The sequence below is a fragment of the Macrobrachium rosenbergii genome, chromosome 29 (assembly GCF_040412425.1).
Source record: "Macrobrachium rosenbergii isolate ZJJX-2024 chromosome 29, ASM4041242v1, whole genome shotgun sequence".
NCBI classification, from domain to species: domain Eukaryota; kingdom Metazoa; phylum Arthropoda; class Malacostraca; order Decapoda; family Palaemonidae; genus Macrobrachium; species Macrobrachium rosenbergii.
In genome coordinates, this window is record NC_089769.1 from 154,608 (window position 1) to 175,638 (window position 21,031).

Consider the following 21,031-nt stretch of genomic DNA (forward strand, 5'->3'; position numbering starts at 1 on the left):
TCCAGTCCTGGATGATTTGGCCAGACGTCCTCTGTGACTTATTGAGTTGTGCATCTCTTTGCCTATTATTATTATTATTATTATTATTATTATTATTATTATTATTATTATTATTATTATTATTATTCAGAAGATGAGTCCTATTCGTATGGAACAAGCCCACAACAGGGCCATTGACTTGAAATTCAAGCTTGTAAAGGTTATTATTATTATTATTATTATTATTATTATTATTATTATTATTATTATTATTATTATTATTATTCAGAAGATGAACCCTATTCATAAGGGACAAGCCTACCACAGATGCCACTGACTTGCAGTTCAAGCTTCTAAAGATTATTATTATTATTATTATTATTATTATTATTATTATTATTATTATTATTATTATTATTATTATTATTGTTCAGAAGAATAACCCTGTTCATGTGGAACAAACCCACCAAAGAGGCTACTGAATTGAAAATCAAGCTTCTAAAGATTATTATTATTATTATTATTATTATTATTATTATTATTATTATTATTATTATTATTATTATTATTATTATTATTATTATTCAGAAGATGAAACCTATTCACATGGAACAAGCCCACCACAGGGACAATTGATTTGAAATTCAAGCTTTTAAAGATTATTATTGTTATTATTATTATTATTATTATTATTATTATTATTATTATTATTATTATTATTATTATTAAAAATACTCATAGTAGCATGAGTCTTGAAATGGAGAAACAAATCCACACTTATGTATGTGTACATATATTTAAAGATAAATCTGCACAGATTTATCTTTCAATATATATACATACACATTACTGTGGATTTGTTCTTCATTATTATTATTATTATTATTATTATTATTATTATTATTATTATTATTATTATTCAGAAGATGAACTCTATTCATATGGAACAAGCCCACCACAGGGGCCATTCACCTGAAATTCAAGCTTGCAAAGAATATGATGTTCATTTAAAAGAAGTCACAGAAGGTGATAAGAAATACAAAAAAAAAGATATGTTATCAGAAAAGAGAAAATAAATGACCAAAATCATTATTATTATTACTTTACCAAAGGTGTCTTGATTTCAGAACAAAATCATTACTATTTTACCAATTTGTCTTGATTTCAGTAGGCACCTTTTTGTTTTCTAACCATAATCTTCAGTTTAGATTTGTGTGAAAACCTTTTACTTTCCAGCCACAATCTTCCATTCCGATCTAAGGAAAGGGTAAGGAAAAATAAACTTGATTTTGACTTTATTTTACATAAACCTTTTTAAATAAAGTATGCTGATGCAATCATCAATTTTTTTGTCAGTCACTTAGACTGTTTTCAGGAATATGACGACATTCATTTAGCTTTCCTTCGCGCGAGACAAAACCAAGATTCTTTAAGGACTTCGTTACTGTGGCATCTTAGAAAGACTTCTCCTCAGGGCGACCGAACTGTTCGTTTCTGAAGTAGAAGTTCTGGGCCTCCTGGCAAGGGGTGGCTTCGTACTCGGCCTTGCAGGTCATCTCGTTCTGGTCGAAGATGGTGCCCTCGCCGCACATGAAGCTTAAAAAGAAGAAGAAGAGGTTTAAGACCTAAAATTCACTCTGAATTTGGCCAAAATGAGGGCTAAAGAAAATACCCACAAATAAGCATAAAAATTGAAGTAGGATAAATATTTACTTATTATGTATCAAAGAGGGGGTATTGGTGCTAGGTTAGCCCACAGGATGTTTAGTGAAATTTTTAATAGAGGAAATAAAACCAGGAAAATAGTTGTCAAAAGGCAGGATGTTTAATAAAATATCCAAGGGAGAAAATAAACCCACCAGGAAAACAGCTGTTAAAAGGAAGGAAGTTTAGTGAAATATCTAAGGAAGGAAATGAAAGCAGGAAAATAGCTATTAAAAGGAAGGATTTTAGTAAAATATCTAAGGGAGAAAATAAAACCAGGAAAATAGCTGTCAAAAGGCAGGATGTTTACTAAAACATCTAAGGAAGAAAATAAACCCACCAGGAAAATAGCTGTCGAAAGGAAGGGTGTTTAGTGAAATATCTAAGAGGGAAAATAAAAACAGGAAAACAGCTGTCAAAAGGCAGGATATTTAGTGAAAGGCCTAAGGGAGAAAATGAAACGAGAAAAATAGCTGTCAAAAGGGAAAGAGAAAGAAGAAGGACAATGCTGGATAGAACATTTTCATGAGGTCATGAACAAGAGATATGATGTTGGGGGATGTTTTGAATGATAAAGCAGATGAGAAAGACCTGAATGTACTAATGAATGAATTGTCAGTTCCGGAAGCGGAGTCACTAATAAAACACTGAATTATGAACGAATTACCGCTGAGATGATTTTACCTGCAACTAACTAGACTAGTTTGCTGATTAAGAACTGGATATCATAGCTTAAGTGCCATAGAAAGGTGAAATGACTGAATGTTGTAACTGTAGAGGCACTATATTCAGGTCTGTTATGATGAAAACTATCAGTACGCTCAGTCATAATTGGTTAGATAGTTGGAAGACCCAACTTACTTGCATGAAAATTATGAGATGGGATTAACCTAGCAGAGTACTTAATTCCGAGAAAATGATAATTTATTTAATAAAATGTAGAGAGCACTCACCTGTACTGATAAGTCTGGACTTCTCCATCAGAGAAGAGATAAGGATTGCAGACGTGGAAGACACGGCAGGAGTTGTCTTGATCAGCATAGTAGCCATAAGGCCTCTCGACGCAGGTGAAGGAAGTGGAGATGCTTCCGAGGATGGCACTGGCTCCAGAGGGAAGGTTTAGGGGCTCAAAAACACCGTCAAATTCACTGGAAGAGGAACCTGATCGGAACTGAGCACTGGACTGAGACTGACTTCCACTGGAGAATCTGTTGCTGTCACTGGAACGGAAGTTGCTCTCAGAGTTTCTCTGGTTCAGGCTAGACTGCTGGAATTGGTTACCTGTGTTCTGCTGGTTTCTGTTAGCCTGGAAAGAGATTCCAGTAGCCTGCTGTCCAGAAGTAGCCTGGAAGCGAGTAGATGGGGTTAGCTGAACATTTTCCACTAATGTGAATCTGTTCCTGGAGTTGTCTCTATCGAAAGAGGTCTGGAACTGGTTCTGAGGATTTTGCTGGTTGAAAGTATTCTGGAATTGGTTCTGCTGGAAATTATTGGCATTGGTGGTAGACTGGAATTGGTTATTCTGGAACTGGTTTTGGTTCCTGGAATCAAATTGAGTTCCTCTGTTTTGCTGATTCCTGGAGAAGGAGGCTGATCCAGACTGGAACTGGTTGTTGTTCTGGAAAGACTGAGAAGAGCCAAAGTTCCTGTCACTACCAAAAGAGGCAGACTGGAAGTTATTGTTTTGGTTCTGGAAGTTGCTGCTGCCAGAGGTGGAGAAAGACTGTCGCTGCTGGTTTGAGTTGCTGCTAAAGGATGATCGGCTGGCAAAAGATCCCCCTTGCTGGAAGAATCCAGGACCAGCAAGTCTGACGGCTGTGTTGAATTCACGTCTCTCGTTGAACTGCTGTGCAGTCGCAAGAGCAACGGCAAGTACTGTTTGGAAAGGACAGAATATACATTCTAAATCAAATGCATATATATAGCGTAAACAAATATAAATAAACATTAAGGTAAGTGGTCATACGCATACACATACATACACACTCACTCAAATGCACACATACACACTTTCTTTATCCATCTTTGATGCATCCCATTGCAGCCAACTAACTTTTAGGTTCTAATTCACTGCATAGCTCAATACAGACTCAAAAATTATATTCGGGAAGCGTCAAAGTCTCTCGATTTTGTAATTAAGTCCACTCACTCACACACACACACATTCACACTTATATTGTATATATATATATATATATATGTATGTAATTTGACAATATTTACATGTATACAAATAGAACAACATATCAACAGTTATGTATGGGCACATATATATTTAAAATTAAATCTCTACAGAGAGCTTTAGGGAATCTGTAGAAATTTAATTCTAAACATATATACCCAGACATAACTGCGGATTTGTTTCTCCATTTCAAGACTCATGCTACTATGAGTATTCTTTTAACATGTACAAATGCCAGTTCACGAGTGACTAAAAGATAGCAATGTTGACCAAACAGGAGAGAGAATTCAACTTACAGAGAACGGAGGCCTTCATGGTTGATATCCAAACTGGAAGAAAATCCTGGCTGGAATGCCTCCTCCTTCGTAGCTGCCACCTTTTATACCCACCTGCTACTAAACTACCAGGCAGGCAGGTCAGGACAAACAGGTCTATCATACCATGTCTCCATATCTTTCGATGGTAACCTGATACTCAGCCCAGTCATGTACTGGAGGAGAAGACACCCACGCAAGTCACGATTCAGTGGGATTATCCTTCGGCAGGTGCGTGGATTGGTTCCCATGATGAAGAGGGCGATTATGTGATGGGTGGCCTTAACAAGTTTTCGTCACTGCGAGAAAAAATAGATTTTTGAAGTCCAATTCTTAGGAAGTTTGAATTTCATGTCAATGGCAACTGTAGGCTTGTTTCATATGGGTAGGGGTTTATCTTCTTAATGATAGTAATCTATATGATATGGTGAAAGACCTTTTATTATTATTATTATTATTATTATTATTATTATTATTATTATTATTATTATTATTCAGAACAAGCCCACAGGGGCCATCGACTTGAAATTCAAGCTTCCAAAGAATATGGTGTTCATTAGAAAGAAGAAATATAAGATTATTATTATTATTATTATTATTATTATTATTATTATTATTATTATTATTATTATTATTATTATTATTATTATTCAGAGGATGAACCCTATTTATATGGAACATACCCACAGGGGCCATCGACGTGAAATTCAAGAAATACAGAAAGATGAGCTCAGTTATGAGAAAACGAACTGAAACCAGCGTATCATAAATTGGCGCAGAAAAATCAAGGCCATCACAATTAAACAGATTTATTCAGAAGTGAGATTGCGTATATGCTTACATGTTTATATATATATATATATATATATATATATATATATATATATATATATATATATATATATATATATATACGTATAATCCTACAGATATTATATGTATTATACATTATCACGACCCTGATCAAAAATGAAATAAACGATAGTGAAACGGGGCAGAAGAAAGGTCTTACTAAAAGAACTGGCTGTATATAACGACCTCCCTAAGTCCGATCTGCTTAGATCTATTCAAAATGGCGATCTTCTAGCGCGATTAACCCAGTCTACTTAAGTCTAAATCGACTTAAATCTACTTAAAATAACGATCTTACAGAGCCATAAGTCAGGTCTACTTAGATCTACTTAAAATGAAGATCTCCTAGCGCGATTAGATAAAGACAAGATGGCGGAACAGAAACCCGATCAAGTTCAGAAATATTCTCTTTCACTTCGGAAGCCTCGAGCTGTTTCTCGGATTACGGACCAGGTGGTAAAACCCATAAACAACCACCCCCCCAACCCGCCAGGGGGTTATGGCAAGGCAGGTGGCGCGTCTTCATAAGTCACCTGATTCTTGTTTTCTGAACAATTTGTCCCTGAATTTCTCAGGGGCGTATCGTGTTACGCATTCTTTGCGTACTGCCTGATACGCTGGCCCAGTCACATTCACACACAGTCCTTTCAGTCATTTCAAAATTTGGTATATGGAATCTGCTGGTCAATTTCTTATAATATATATATATATATATATATATATATATATATATATATATATATATATATATATATATATATATATATATATATATATATAGTCCAATCATTTTTCAGACATTTCAGAATTTAACATATAGAATCTGCTGGTCAATTTCTTATTTAGCCTATATGTACAAAAAGCTATTGGTCAATTTCTTATCATATATATATATATATATATATATATATATATATATATATATATATATATACATATATATATATATATATATATATATATATATATATATATATATATATATATATATATATATATATATATATATATATATATATATATATATATATATATATATATATATATATATACACACACACACATACACCGTCAAATCATATTTAAAACGTCTTAGAATTTAACATATAGAATGTGATGGTAAATTTCTTATTTATATATAAAATCTACTGGTCAGCTTTTAGTTTTCTGAAAAGAAAACTATTGTGCCAGCTTTGTCTGTCCGTCCGCACTTTTTCTTGTCCGCCCTCAGATCTGAAAAACTAGAGGAGGCTAGAGGGCTGCAAATTGGCATGTTGATCATCCACTCTCCAATCATCAAACATACCAAATTGCAGCCCTCTAGCCCCAGTAGTTTTTATTTCATTTAAAGTTAAAGTTAGCCATTATCGTGCGTCTGGCAACGATATAGACCAGGCCACAACGGGGCGGTGGGCCGCAGCTCATGCAGCATTATACCAAGGCCACGGAAAGATAGATCTATTTTCGGTGGCCTTGATTATGCGCTGTACAGAAAACTCGACTGCGCTAAAGAAACTTCGGCGCATTTTTTACTTGTTTTTCGACAGTTAACACCACTGGGCACACATATATATATATATATATATATATATATATATATATATATATATATATATATATATATATATATATATATATATATATATATACAGTATATATATATATATATATATATATATATATATATATATATATATATATATATATATATATATATATACTGTATATATACTGTATACACATTCCATATTTTCTTAATTCTTATATATCATTTTCAGAGTTCATTTTCAGAATATTATTGAATTTGGATTATTATACGTTCAAAATACCTTACATTTTATTATTATTATTATTATTATTATTATTATTATTATTATTATTATTATTATTATTATTATTATTATCCCAACGACCAAGGGATGGTGCAGCTTGTCATTATAGATTCAATAAGCGCAACCTCAGAGATAGAGTATACAAAGTCTTCGATGCTTCAGCGTCAATAACCTAAGCGTTGTGACGCCAGCTTTAGTAGCCATAATCAATCAATCAATCGTTGTTTCAATGAACGATTTGAAGCTTCGAATCAGATCAAATGAGACACAGAATCTCTCGAAAGGAGTTTGATCCTGTATTCACTTAATGAAGAAAATGAAGAAAATCAGTATAAGTAAAGATGATTCATTATAATAACAATGTATATATAATGACACCAGTCATTATATCGAAGTCGTGTTGTATGATATAGGAAACTGTTTACCCGATACGTTTATGTCAAAGCTATTATTATTATTATTATTATTATTATTATTATTATTATTATTATTATTATTATTATTATTACTTAGGCAAAATGATATTTTCATTTAAGGAGAGAGAGAGAGAGAGAGAGAGAGAGAGAGAGAGAGAGAGAGAGAGAGAGAGAGAGAGAGAGGGAACGCACAAACGTTTGATACAAAAATGAAAAAGGAAAAATGGCCCTATAGTCAAGATAAATCATATATAGTCAAATATCAATAATAAATTCTTAGTTCACTCAAACACACATGGAAGGGACGCAACTAATCTGCTCGATTATACCTTTTATTTCACATGATTCTTTTTTAAATACATGAAATGTTTTCTTTATCAGTCAGGTAGTTTCCAGGCAAGTGACGTAATCCATCAAGCTTTCGTTCCCGTCAGGTCAATCAAGGTTCCTCTGGAACTCTGTAGGTGTTGGACTTAAAAGGACCTCTCCTCAGGTAGGCCAAACTCCTCGTTTCTGAAGTAGAAGTTATGCGCTTCCTGGCAAGGTGTTGCCTCGTATTCAGCCTTGCAGGCCATCTTGTCCTGGTCGAAGATAGAGCCTTCGTTGCACATGAAGCTTCGGAAAGAAAAAAACAGTTAAAAAATATCTATTCTAATGTTCCCTTAATGTCGAGCAATTGTAACTTAAAAAGAACAAGCGAAGATGCAGTGCATTACTGTCCTAATAGAATCCTTGTATTTTAATCATTTACCTACATTTTTCTCTATTTATTTGATAACTTAACTTATTTTTTTTTAATAAGTGAGCTCTTCTTTCTGTATTTCCCATTACCTTCTGTTACTTCTTTAAAATGAACACCATAATAGTCTTTGGAAGCTTGAATCTCAAGTCAGTGGCCCCTGTGGTGGGCTTGTTTCATATGAGTAGGGCTCATCTTATGAATAATGACAATAATAAAAATGATGTTGCCTAAAATGAAACTGGTAGAGGAAATTTCAGTAAAATGTGTACAAATAGCTAGTGACTTAGAACATCATGTGAACAACATATTATTTACTCAGTATATAAGCATTTTCATCAAGGGTATTGGTATTTCACACAATTGCTCACGAAAGTTTCTGAGCTACAGAGTTCCATGTAAGTGCGCTTACCTGTACTGATAAGTCCAGACTTCTCCATCAGAGAAGAGATAAGGATTGCAGATGTGGAAGACACGGCAGGAGTTGTCTTGATCAGCATAATAGCCGTAAGGCCTCTCGATGCAGCTGAAGGAAGTGGAGATGCTTCCGAGGATGGCACTGGCTCCAGAGGGAAGGTTCAGGGGTTCGAAAACACCTCTGAATTCTTCACTGAGTTGACTGGAAGAAGAGCTTGATCGGAACTGGGCACTTGACTGAGACTGACTTCCAGTGGAGACTCCATTATTGTCATTGGGAAGGACGTTGCCTTCAGAGTTTCTCTGGTTCAGGTTAGACTGTTGGAGTTGATTACCAGCGTTCAGGAGAGCGATTCCAGATGGCTGCTGTCCAGAGGAGCTCTGGAAACGAGCAGGAGTTACTCGGATAGTATCCACTAATGCAATCCTGTTCCTGGGATTTTCCCTATCGGAAGAGGCCTGGGCCTGGTTATTCTGGAGCTGATTCTGGTTTCTGGAATCAAATGGAGTTCCTCTGTTTTGTTGATTCCCGGAGAATGAAGATGATCCAGGCTGGAAGGACTGAGATGCGCCATCAGAGTTCCTGTCACTGCCAAAAGGGGCAGACTGGATATTATTATTTTGGTTCCGGAAGCTGCCGCTGGCAGAGGATGAACGAGAAGAAGAAGAAGAAAAAAATCTTCCTTGCTGGAAGAATCCAGGACTAGCAAGTCTGACAGCTGGGGTGAATTCAAGTCTCTGGTTGAACTGCTGCTGTGCAGTTGCAAGAGCAACCGCAAACACTGTTAAAAAATGAAAAATAACAAACTTCTATCCGGAACTGACAGATATATGACAAGTACCAATGTATGTATAGAAAATAGATTGAAGAGTTATCAGATTGCAGTTACACATATAGTTCCCATCATTAAGCCATTTTTCTATCAGGGGTGGCTACAAAAAACTACACAGTCACTACCACACTCATGCTGGCTTATATATATATATATATATATATATATATATATATATATATATATATATATATATATATATATATATATATATATATATATATATATATAATCAACACACAACCACGTGTGGAACAGATATAAATTTTTGACTCACATCAGGATCGAACCCAGGTTGACAGCAGTCTTGTCTTCCAATTGAAAGACCTGGGTTCGATCCTGATGTGAATCAGAAATTTATATATATACGTATATATATGTGTGTGTGTATGCATATACATATGTACCTACAAGCAAGCATTTTAATACTCACGCATATGGAAACATTCACACAAAAATGAAAGTATATATTTCTGAATGACTCGAGGAAAGCCCAAGTTTGCAAACACGTCAATCACACCATAAAACGATTTCGACTTACAAATCAGTGAGGCCTTCATGGTCGACATCTGAGCTGAGGATCTGTGCCTGAATGTGTGTGTGAATCCTTCCATGTGCCCTTGTTTTATACCCTGCAAGTGCTTGTCGATCAAGCAGGTAGGTCTGGTAAAACTGGGCATGCGTGCTTTGATGGTAACAAGATACTTTGCTCGTCATGCACCGACGAAGACAAACTTCTCTGAAGGTAAGATAGTGTGTTGAAGTTTCGTAGATGCTTTCAGCTTCCATTGATGAAGAGAATGATGTTATGATGGTAGTTCAAATCAGTCTCGGTTTCTGGGTAACGAGGAAGATTCTTAAATGTCCTTTCCTCGTGAATGACAATGAACGGTTTCACTTGAACTGTCTGTGCACAGATTTCAAGGAATACCAAGGAAGGTAGAGAAATTGGTCTTTTTATTTCTGAATTATGGTAAAGAGGATCGAGTGAGTTATTGGTATATATATATATATATATATTTATATGTATATGAATATATATATCTATATATATACATATATATATATATATATATATATATATATATATATACATACATACATACTTTTTTGAATACTTTTATCCCATGCATCTATAAAATTATGCATAACTGTGTATGAAATTTTGTAAAAGCTGATTATGAAATATATATTTTCAACAAATCTAACACTCCCAAGAAAGTTAAATAATTTATATTGAAAATGAATTATTATTATTATTATTATTATTATTATTATTATTATTATTATTATTATTATTATTATTATTATTATTATTATTACTTACGTGCACTCTGCAAACACGCTCTCCGAGACCTGTGGAAAGAAGATAGTTACCATCCTCATCAGAGCACTCAGGGAAAGATACGGCTTCTCGTGTCCCAAGGGTTCCTCAGGATGGGAAATCACCAAGGGGCCCAATCAAAGCAACCAAGTAGTCATCACATTTCCCAGCCACTAAAGAAGCCATGGATCAAACTTGTGGCTAATTCCCAGACAAGAAGTAGCTTCCCTTCTCCTTGGCCTGTAACTGAACTGACCAAACGGGTTAACTCCTATGTTCTTATGTCCACATAGCATGTGTACTTCGTGCTGACATATGTGGACAAAGTGCACACATATACGCCTGCAGATATTATCATGCTTGTTTCAAAAACTGTACTCTGTGTCCACATATGTGTACAGAAGCACACATATGACCCCACACACATTAACATGCGTGTTTCAAAAACTGTACTCTGTGTCTACATATGTGTACGGAGCACGCACATGCAACTACACACATTAACATGCATGTTTCAAAAACTGTACTCTGTGCCTACACCACACACATTAACATGTGTGTTTCAAAAATTGGGCGTGGGACACCATTAAGTAATGTGAATTTATACACGTAATGGGAATTCAATTGGAATGGACTGGATTCATGGAATTTCGACTGCAAAGCCAAGCTCTTGGGCAACCTCAGCCATTCAGCGCTAAAGAAAGTAAAAAAAAAAAAGGGAGTTTGAGTGGTTGGACAGCAAGGCAGAAAAGCAGAAAATAAATGAGTTGAAGCACAAGTTCTAAAGGTGAAACTGGGTGAAAAACGTAACTGTTAAAGGGGATGGACAGCAAAAGGAAGGAAGCTGAAATGGAGGTAAAGTAAAAGGCTCAACAGTGCGGCTATGGGCCGAAGGGACGCTGCAAACGCCTTTCTGTAATGCCTACAGTGCACCGCGTGAGGCACGCTGATGGCATTACCACCCGATGGGGAATTCAGTTGAAGATATATCAGAAAAACGATCACGTTCAGAGATTTCATCTTTCATTTCTGTAGCCTCGAAATATTCTCTGACTGCAGAATAAATGGTTTGACCTACAAGACTTAGGGTTTATAAAAAGCCAATATTATCTCTTTGTAACTGGACCTTTCTCCTCCCAACCTCTAATCCCAGCTATTGCATGTTTTTCCAAAGTTTAGTTTTGACTCCCTCTGTTACGTTCTCAGTTCTATAATTCTAACAATCATTGTGGTTGTTCTGGTAACGGGAATTGTTTGCGTAACTGTGCTCCCTATGTGCATCGATGTTATTCAAGTTTTAAACAGAATCTAAATCAGGAAATGAACATTTATTTTATTTTCTACTTCCTCATACTTATTTATGTATTTATCATCTTTCCCTATACATTGTCTCTGATATTATTCAAGTTTTTATCATAAGCTAATACTGAAAATGACTATTTATTTTATTTCATACTCCATCATATTTATTTATCTTCATCTTTTCCTATACCTTGTCTTTCTCTTTTATTATTCAAGTTTTTGTTAAAAGCTAATACTGAAAATGACGATTTGTTTTATTTCATACTCCATCATATTTATTCGCTTTCATCTTTTCCTATAACTTGTCTTTCTCTGCAGGCCGATTTCCCCTTAGGAGCCCTCTTGGGTTCATACAGTTTGCTGACTCTGTCCATAAGGGTTTTCAGCTGAAGATTTAGAGAAAGGAAGAAAGAAAGAAAGAGGCCCCCCCAAAAAGAAAAATCCCTTCGTCTTACACATGTTTGCAGTAAAGGATTGACTGCTTGCAAACTTCTTATTTAATTGAATCATATTTTTATCATAACTTATACCTTCATATTCAGAAGTTGAACCATATTCATATGGAATAAGCCCACTGGGGCCACTGACTTGAAATTCAAGCTTCCAAGGAATATGGTGTTCATTTGAAAATGGTAACAAGGTAATTGTATTATTGTCCAGAAGCTGAACCATATTCATATGGAACAAGCCCACTGGGGCCATTGACTTGAAATTCAGGCTTCCAAAGAATATGGTGTTCAATTGAAAGTAGTAACAGAAGGTAATAAAATACAAAAAGAAGAGAAGAGTTTCCAAGTCCATTTTGGAGTTTCCCCTCTTGACTCTTAATAAGGTTATATCGAACTTTAGATAAATTAGCCTTTAATTTCTTTCTGATCATCCCAAGAGGCTCACATCTTGTCTCTGACATTACGTAAAAGAAAATTATACAGATAACACCCAGAATCAATCAGATTCCTTCGAGAGATGTAATATTCTCCATGAGCTAATTTTTAATTAGATTCTCTACCTATTACTGGCTAGGATATCGTCTTTCCCACTACAGTAACTAAAATTATTATTGTGACTTATTTCAGGAAGGAACAGAAGTAATTCTGAGCCTGAAATAATTCACGTGACAAAATGGAACCAATTTAAATGAAACTGATTATGTAATGTATATATATATATATATATATATATATATATATATATATATATATATATATATACATACATATATATGTATTTCCATAAGGGCAGTTACAACATACGTACAATGAAATTAGCTTTTCGTCACGCAAGAGATTTTAGGAAATAAAATTTCATATTGAAGACATAATGATATAAGTCATAGGAACAGTACTGAAAATTAAAGATGAATGAATAATACTGGATATTAATAAAGAATTTCTTTATTCAATGATGTCAAATGGAAAAATTTATATATATACTAAACTGTTAAAAGATTACGCCCATAGTAACATGATATGTTCTCACGCTGCCAGAATTCGGTTCCTAATGCAGTCTAGACGAACTGGGCTCGGCGTAAAAGGCGGTGAGAGAGAGAGAGAGAGAGAGAGAGAGAGAGAGAGAGAGAGAGAGAGAGAGAGAGAGAAATATATATAATGATATATTTAGTTAGTGGTTGCAGCTGATTACGAGAAATCTCTTATACTGGAGGACTGTAAAAGAGAGAGAGAGAGAGAGAGAGAGAGAGAGAGAGAGAGAGAGAGAGAGAGAGAGAGAGTATCTCATTTCATCTGGGTAACCTTGACTGAAACCAAAAGTCGCCGCCGCCGGTCGGTCAACTTCCTACAAGACACTAGAGGTTGATGATAATCGTCCCCAATAATCGGGTCGTGATATGAACCCCAGTGACATACTGGTGATTTTATTGGCTTCTATATTAAGTAACTCGAACGTATTTTTATCCTTTGAAAATGTGCATTGGGGAATTCACAACTCTTTAAGGTACACGGTTCATTAACATTGGGTAATTTATAACTTTTAAGTACGGTTCCTTAACGTTCTGTAATTCACAAATGTAGTATACCGTTCATTAAAATTGGGTAATTGACAACATTGGGTGATTCACAGTCTCGAAGCACACAGTTCGTTAACATTGGGTAATTGACAGTTTTGAAGCACACAGTTCATTAACATTGGGTAATTGACAGTTTTGAAGCACACAGTTCACTTTCACTGGGTAATTCACAGTCTTGTAGCACACAGTTCATTAGCACTGGGTAATTCACATATCTTCAAAGTACGCAGTTCACTAACATTGGGTAATTTTCCTGTGACTTTTTTCCTGTGACTTTTTCTGTGACTTTTTTCCTGTGACTTTTTTCCCCTGTGACTTTATTACCGGCCACCCAAAATTGCTGCTGTTGCCATAGAAAGTGCCTCCTATCTGCTATCAGAGAGAGATTTTAAGACACTTTCATTCCCAGTACAACCTTCAGAATTTTCCACCTAATCACCTCTCAAATCCCGATGCCCCCTGTGGTGACGTATAATTCTTGTTATTTAAAAAGTGAACTCCTGTTCACGTAGAGGAGACCAAGATTCCAAAGAACTTGTACATGCAAACACATACTCACACAGACTTGCTTGAAAAAATTCGCTGTTAATAACCCATTCTCGAATTGCCCGGCTTAGAAATCAAATTACGTACGCCCGAAGTTGGGAATCACTGGTCTCAAGTCTGCAGTCCATTAACAGTGTATTGTTCTCTCTCCCTGTATCATTTTTCTGTTTGCATCATTCATTATATGATACATTTTATAGGCGACCTTCATTTTCTGATTTAATTTTTCTCAGTACAATATAATTTCCTTCCCTAATCACTTAGTTTAATACTCCCCTTCTTTCCTTATAATAATAATAATAATAATAATAATAATAATAATAATAATAATAATAATAATAATAATAATAATAATAATAATGCCTATTTTTCTCAGATAAGGGAAGCACAGACATTAATAATAATAATAATAATAATAATAATAATAATAATAATAATAATAATAATAATAATAATAATAATAATAATTATGCCTTTTATTTGCCTGTTATTTCTTGTGACATTTTCTGTCTATTTTTCTCAGACAAGGGAAGCACGACGGTCCGTGGAAACCTGCCTAGCTTGCTCAGCAAGTTTATGACCCTCTGGGGCAGTCGTCTCTAAGTGCTTTGTCACTAACATAAAAATACCCACAAACCTGAAACTGAGGTTGCCTTGGGCATAGTCTAGATAATACCCACTACCCAGGGAATGAATTCCAGCACCGCTGTATCGCGTAGACTCGGCAAACGCGTTCGGTTCATGATATACTCGTTGCATCAAACGGGTATGCAACTTGGCAATGCGGTATCCGGTTGCTGAGCGTCGTCGGCCAAAATAGAACGCTTACCCACGAGGTTGTTAGGCGGACCTCAATGAACGGGCTAAAAGTGACAGTGCATGAGATGATTTGAAAGAGGATTTCTTTCATTTTGAAGGAGCTTGAGAGAGCCATTGGAGATTATTTACTTCGTTCTTTAGTCATTATTATTATTATTATTATTATTATTATTATTATTATTATTCAAATTGAACAACGAGGAAATTTTTAAGTTTTCCATGATGTTTTAACATTTCTTTCAGAGAGAGAGAGAGAGAGAGAGAGAGAGAGAGAGAGAGAGAGAGAGAGAGAGAGCTGAAATTCCATCACCAATGAGAAAAAAACTTTCTTTGGAATGAACAAAGGCAGAACAAATTTGACCTCACAGGCGTTAGATTTGAAAGATGAATTCTTTAACGTTTGTGATACGGAAAATCCATTTATTGTCTCTCCTCACAAACATTTCTATAATTGATTTTGGCAGTGAATGATAAAGGCTTTAAAGTTTCATGATTGTGTGTTTTTATTAGTTTTCTGTAAAAGAAAACTATTGCGCCGGCTTTGTCTGTCCGTCCGCACTTTTTCTGTCCGCCCTCAGATCTTAAAAACAAATTTGTATGTTGATCATCCACCCTCCAGTCATCAAACATAACAAATTGCAGCCCTCTAGCCTCAGTAGTTTTTATTTTATTTAAGGTTGAAGTCAGCCATGATCGTGCTTCAGGCAAAGATATAGGATAGGCCACCACCGAACCATGATTAAAGTTTCATTGGCCGGGGCGCATACAGCATTATACCGAGACCACTGAAATATAGCTCAATTTTCGGTGGCCTTGATTACACGCTGTAGCGGCTGTACAGAAAACTCGATTGCGCCGAAGAAACTTCAGCTCATTTTTTACTTGTTTTATAAGTGTTTTCATGAACTCCGTTTGTTTTTATTAGCTTTCCATTGCTTTCAGTTTCAAGCAAGAATCTTTTCTTTACGTCCTCCGCAAGCACAGTCAGTAGTCACTTGACAACAAACAGTTGGAAAGGAAAAATAACAGTTTCTTTTTATTCTCGAAGTCTAACATTTCATTGACAACAATCAACAGGGGATTCTGGGTCACTCTAATGGAAGGGGAAAGACAGTGTTTGTGCGAAGTGCATTGTGGGAGTCTGAAGGCTGACGAGTTTGAAATCAAATCTGGGCGGATCTGTATCATTAAAGTGGAGGAAAATGATTTGGGAAGAGGAATTATACTGAGCGACTCTTCCCCCGCTCTCTCTCCCCCTCTCTCTCTCTTTCTCTCTCTCTCTCTCTCTCTCTCTCTCTCTCTCTCTCTCTCTCTCACACTTTCACAAGCAGTTTTGTATCCAAGTATCTCTCTCTCTCTCTCTCTCTCTCTCTTCTTCCACGCACATGCACTCAGACATACACACTCACACGCACGCGCGCGCGCAGTCGAAGGCTCACAATTTGGCTTCCAAGCATATCCATGACAATTCTGTGAATTATCGTACCGAGAAAGCAACTAGCAAGAAAAAATCTGTTTTCAACAATTCCTAAAATAATAATAATAATAATAATAATAATAATAATAATAATAATAATAATAATAATAATAATAATAATAATAATAATAATAGGTCTCCTGGGAATCAAATTCCCGTCGAGGAAACGAAAAACGAGTTCTCACATATTTTAGCTTTTTTTTTTTTTTTTTAGAGGGTCTGTCGGGGGAGGGGGTGGGGGAAGTGTCACGAAGAAAGTGCTTAACGACTTTCGTATGGGTGTTACGAAAGTATCGTCTTTCCAGGTGATCTGGATTCCTTTTTTTTTTCTTTTTTATGTAATTCGCTTCATCAAGGCTTCTATAGAGGCGTCAAGGTTATAGATATAGACGTTCGGTAAGAAGGGAATTGAGTGGGGGTGTGTAGGGGTGTAGCTTAGGTATGGTTATGTAATGGGTATACTTCGGTGTGTGTGTGTATATATATATATATATATATATATAAATTTCGTTGAATTCTCTGGCTTTTTGATTGTTAATCAACTTCTTATTAGTTTGACAATAATAAGAAGTTGATCAACAATCAAAATGCCAGAGAATTCAACGAAATTTGCATACGAGAAAAACTTTTGCCCCTAAAAGCATATATATATATATATATATATATATATATATATATATATATAGATATTATAGATATGTGTGTGTGTGTGTGTGTGTGTGTATATATATATATATATATATATATATATATATATATATATATATAGATATTATAGATATGTGTGTGTGTGTGTATATATATATATATATATATATATATATATATATATATATATATATATATATATATATATATATATATATGTGTGTGTGTGTGTGTGTCATGCATTATCGCATTCCACCACTGAAGTGTCAACATTCCTGGGAGCCACCAGTAAATTTTCCCTTCCCAAATCATTTTCCGCCACTTTCATGATACAGATCCGCCCAGATTTGATTTCAGAACTCGTCAGCCTTCAGACTCCCACAATGCACTGCGCACAAACACTTTCCCCTTTCATTCGAGTGACCCAGAATCCTCCGGTGCTTTTTGTTAATGAAATATTAGACTTTGCCTGAAAAAGAGAAATAACGTTTTATTTTTCCTCGCCAACTGTTTGTTGTCGCGTGGTTATTGACTGTGCTTGCTGGGTACTTAAATCATGATTTCTGCTCGAGACTGAATGCATCAGTTCTGGTCATTACCTGGTTAATTCACTATTATTATTATTATTATTATTATTATTACTCAGAAGATGAACCCCATTCCTATGGAACAGGCCGCCCACAGCGGCCAAATTCAGACTTCTGAAGAATACGTTGTTCATCTGAAGGAAGTAACACAACATAACAGGAAATACGGAAAGAAGAGATCAATTTAAATGGTCAGACTTATAACTACTAGTTTGTATCTTTTAACCTACTTAGCCACGGCAAAGAAAAATAAAACACTGACGCAGGTCTTCAGTGAAGAATAAACAAATGGGTCAGTATCTATATTTTTTTTTAAGAAGAAGCAGAATGGCTGAATTCCTTGAAAGAAAATCAAGAAGAAGGGACCAGCAGTGCCAGCACCGTTACTAGAGTTCTCCAGTTCTATAGAGTGATTACTCTTGCCGTTTTCGTTCCTCCTTGGAAAATGGAACTTGATAATGTTGATCTTTCTGCAGTTCTGTGGCATAGTGTGTTGCAAGCAGATATTCCGTAAGCTATTGTGTATTCCAAGTATATGTTTTTTTATGATTTCATAGATATAATATGTTTCCATAGCGTGAAAATGTCAGCTAGGATGGGTTGGCCTATGGAAGGGCAAATGTTTCAGGCTAACTCGGTGCTCCAGTGTGAGAAAATATTGGGAACTGTTTAGGTCAAATGCATGTTTATGCTTTTAAATTCTTAATTTCTTAAATGTTTTTTCCATTAGAAAGTGTGGGGTTAGGGATGGGGTAAAATCCTCGTGGTATCTATAGCGATATATTGTTATTTACTGAAGTTTAGCATTAAATCACAATGTTGAATTAAAATTGCTTATTCTGCGGAAGAGCTCTACACGGAAATATTAGTAATAAAATGTTTCGACTGAACAACATATAAAAAAGGTTGCATATAATGAAGTACAGGTGAGATAATCTGTGAAATTTACAGAGATGTGATTTAATAATTACCTTAAAAATTAACCTACACCCAAACCATGATGTGAGAACTATGTGGAGAAAGTTAATAGCCATTTCAGGTTCTTGGTAAAATGATGAAATAGAGATAATTTAATTGTTAATGTATGACAAATTAGGAGTATGGCGAGTATACATATTAATTTCTTGCCAAACGTGTGGGCCATTAATTTTTCAGACTTGTATATATTTTTTACTACTGTTGTTTGTGCAAACTGCACATATTTGCGTTTTTCCTGGCCCTTGTATCAAAAACTACATATTTCACAAGTTGGACAGAAGGAAAAAAACAAAGGTTCTTATGTGTAATTTAATAATCACGAAATATGAAGATCAGGAATGGGCAATTTTAGGGGTATGTTATATCTTACCCTTCCCAAGGTGACCTGACCTTGAGTGTAGGAAATTATATAGTGAAATACACTTAGCTAGCCTAACCTAACTTAACCAAAGTCACTGTGTCTTATCAACCTGGAGAGTTTATTCTCACTTTGGATGTCACCAACCTTAATTTGTCTGGAAATCATTAATTACAGGATAAAATTCAGGGGTACTGAGTCATACCTGTAGGAGAGTTGCTCTCTCCACTTAACCTAACCTAGTTCACTGATATTGGGATTTCGTTTTCTGGAGTCTCCATCAGACTTCTGGATCTGTGGTTTGACAACATTTGAAAAATGACTAAATGATTTACTGGTTACTAGTTATGCTTTTAATTCATGGCCTTGGTCTTTTAATGGTTTATAGTAGGGCCAAAGTTTTATTGAGAACAAAAAGATGATTTGCCAAGTGTAAAATGGATTACGACTAGTATGCGTATTAGGGAATTACCCGAATAAAACTATTGTTGCTAATAATTCCCTGTTTCAGTTTAAAAATGTCATTTTACACCTCCCAAGATTCCTCCTCACTTGAAACTTTGATCAAAACATTTCAAGACTTCTTCAACTCTGCTGAAGTTTGATAATGTTTAAAATTTTTCCATTTCCACATCAAACTTTAATACTGTGATACACACTGAGACTGAAGTTTGGGAAGACTGGAAAACTGATAGGAGTTATAAAATATTCAAGGGCCTCACAGTGAGAGCTTCAGAAGTTGTTATTGGCCGCAGAATCACCTAAATATTGTGTCAGTATGGGATCATGAACTCCAATGATAAAATTAATGGAGAAAAATAAAGTGCATGTTATGGAAAACTTCAATACAATAAGAATGAACTTAGAAAATATACAAAAGATTCGTGCTTTCATTACTACACATGTTAGTTAGGCCTTCATACTCCACAGGAATTTTTAGTTGATGATAAATCAAACCGTTATATATTAAACACACTGATATTCATCAAAAAACCCCTGACATTTTTAAAATCTGAAAGGCTGCTGTAGACTTTATATCTCACAAAACCTATGGCAGTTTTTAAATTCTAAAAATCTGCTATATTCTTGTAATTTCATCTTTGACCTGTTAGGGAAATTTGTAAGGTGTGAAAATTTGCGCCAATTTAGACATCTGAGAAATCGATAAATGGTTAAACACTTGCCTAACTCATTAGATCATGAAGTGGCCTGAACATATGAGATATCCCAAACACACGTTGTATCAGTCCGTCATGTTACCACCGACCTATCCTAGGAGATGTCATCTACTGACTATGTCACTAAAGACCTCCCTGTGGTACCTAAAGACTTCCCTGATGTCCTTAAAGACCTCCCTGAGGTCCCTAAAGACCTCCCTGAGGTCCCTAATGACTTCCCTGAGGTACCTAAAGACCCCCGTAAGGTACCTAAAGATTTCCCTGAGGTACCTAAAGACCTCCATGAGGTACCTAAACACCTCCCTGAGGCACCTAAAGACCTCCGTGAGGTACTACAGAACGTCAGTGAAATAATCTTGGGAATTAGAAAGCTATAGAATCTTGACCTGTCTTGCATTGTGTTTCTCCTAACTTTGCAACTGCTGCAATCGTTGTCAGGCGAAATTAAAATGTTAAATTGAACTATTTCACATTTTAGATACAAGCAAATGACAGGAGAGACCTCTAGGGGTACCGGAAA

The 21,031-nt window shown here is 35.3% G+C and overlaps 3 protein-coding genes across 4 annotated transcripts in view; 1 reads left to right on the forward strand and 2 right to left on the reverse strand.

Annotated features, from left to right (window-relative positions):
- Window positions 1–1,262: 1,262 nt before the first annotated feature.
- LOC136854456 (dr1-associated corepressor homolog) lies at window positions 1,263–4,242 on the reverse strand. The gene is made up of 3 exons (XM_067130746.1): window positions 4,162–4,242; window positions 2,637–3,558; window positions 1,263–1,575 (listed from the first exon to the last, which is right to left on the reverse strand). Exons 1-3 carry the CDS (start codon window positions 4,178–4,180, stop codon window positions 1,434–1,436), a joined length of 1,083 nt encoding a protein of 360 aa, XP_066986847.1. The 5' UTR covers window positions 4,181–4,242; the 3' UTR covers window positions 1,263–1,433.
- Window positions 4,243–7,593: 3,351 nt separating this feature from the next.
- On the reverse strand, window positions 7,594–9,884 carry LOC136854458 (protein rtoA-like). The gene is made up of 3 exons (XM_067130747.1): window positions 9,810–9,884; window positions 8,431–9,217; window positions 7,594–7,894 (listed from the first exon to the last, which is right to left on the reverse strand). Exons 1-3 carry the CDS (start codon window positions 9,880–9,882, stop codon window positions 7,753–7,755), a joined length of 1,002 nt encoding a protein of 333 aa, XP_066986848.1. The 5' UTR covers window positions 9,883–9,884; the 3' UTR covers window positions 7,594–7,752.
- Window positions 9,885–18,324: 8,440 nt separating this feature from the next.
- The window catches only part of LOC136854459 (uncharacterized), a 105,401-nt gene continuing 102,694 nt past the window's right edge, over window positions 18,325–21,031 (forward strand). For both annotated transcript variants that reach the window (XM_067130749.1, XM_067130748.1), the window contains exon 1: window positions 18,325–18,507. In XM_067130749.1, coding sequence (XP_066986850.1) covers window positions 18,443–18,507 — 65 coding nt within the window. In that variant the 5' untranslated portion in view covers window positions 18,325–18,442. The remainder of the gene's footprint in view (window positions 18,508–21,031) is intronic.

Coding starts and splice junctions, on each gene's coding strand:
- LOC136854456 (XM_067130746.1), bottom strand. Junction 1,576..2,636: donor GTCCAGACTTATCAGTACAG/GTGAGTGCTCTC, acceptor CTTCTTTTTAAG/CTTCATGTGCGGCGAGGGCA.
- LOC136854458 (XM_067130747.1), bottom strand. CDS start 9,882: ATGGAAGGATTCACACACACATTCAGGCACAGATCCTCAGCTCAGATG. Junction 9,218..9,809: donor CATGAAGGCCTCACTGATTT/GTAAGTCGAAAT, acceptor ATTTTTTAACAG/TGTTTGCGGTTGCTCTTGCA. Junction 7,895..8,430: donor GTCTGGACTTATCAGTACAG/GTAAGCGCACTT, acceptor TTCTTTCCGAAG/CTTCATGTGCAACGAAGGCT.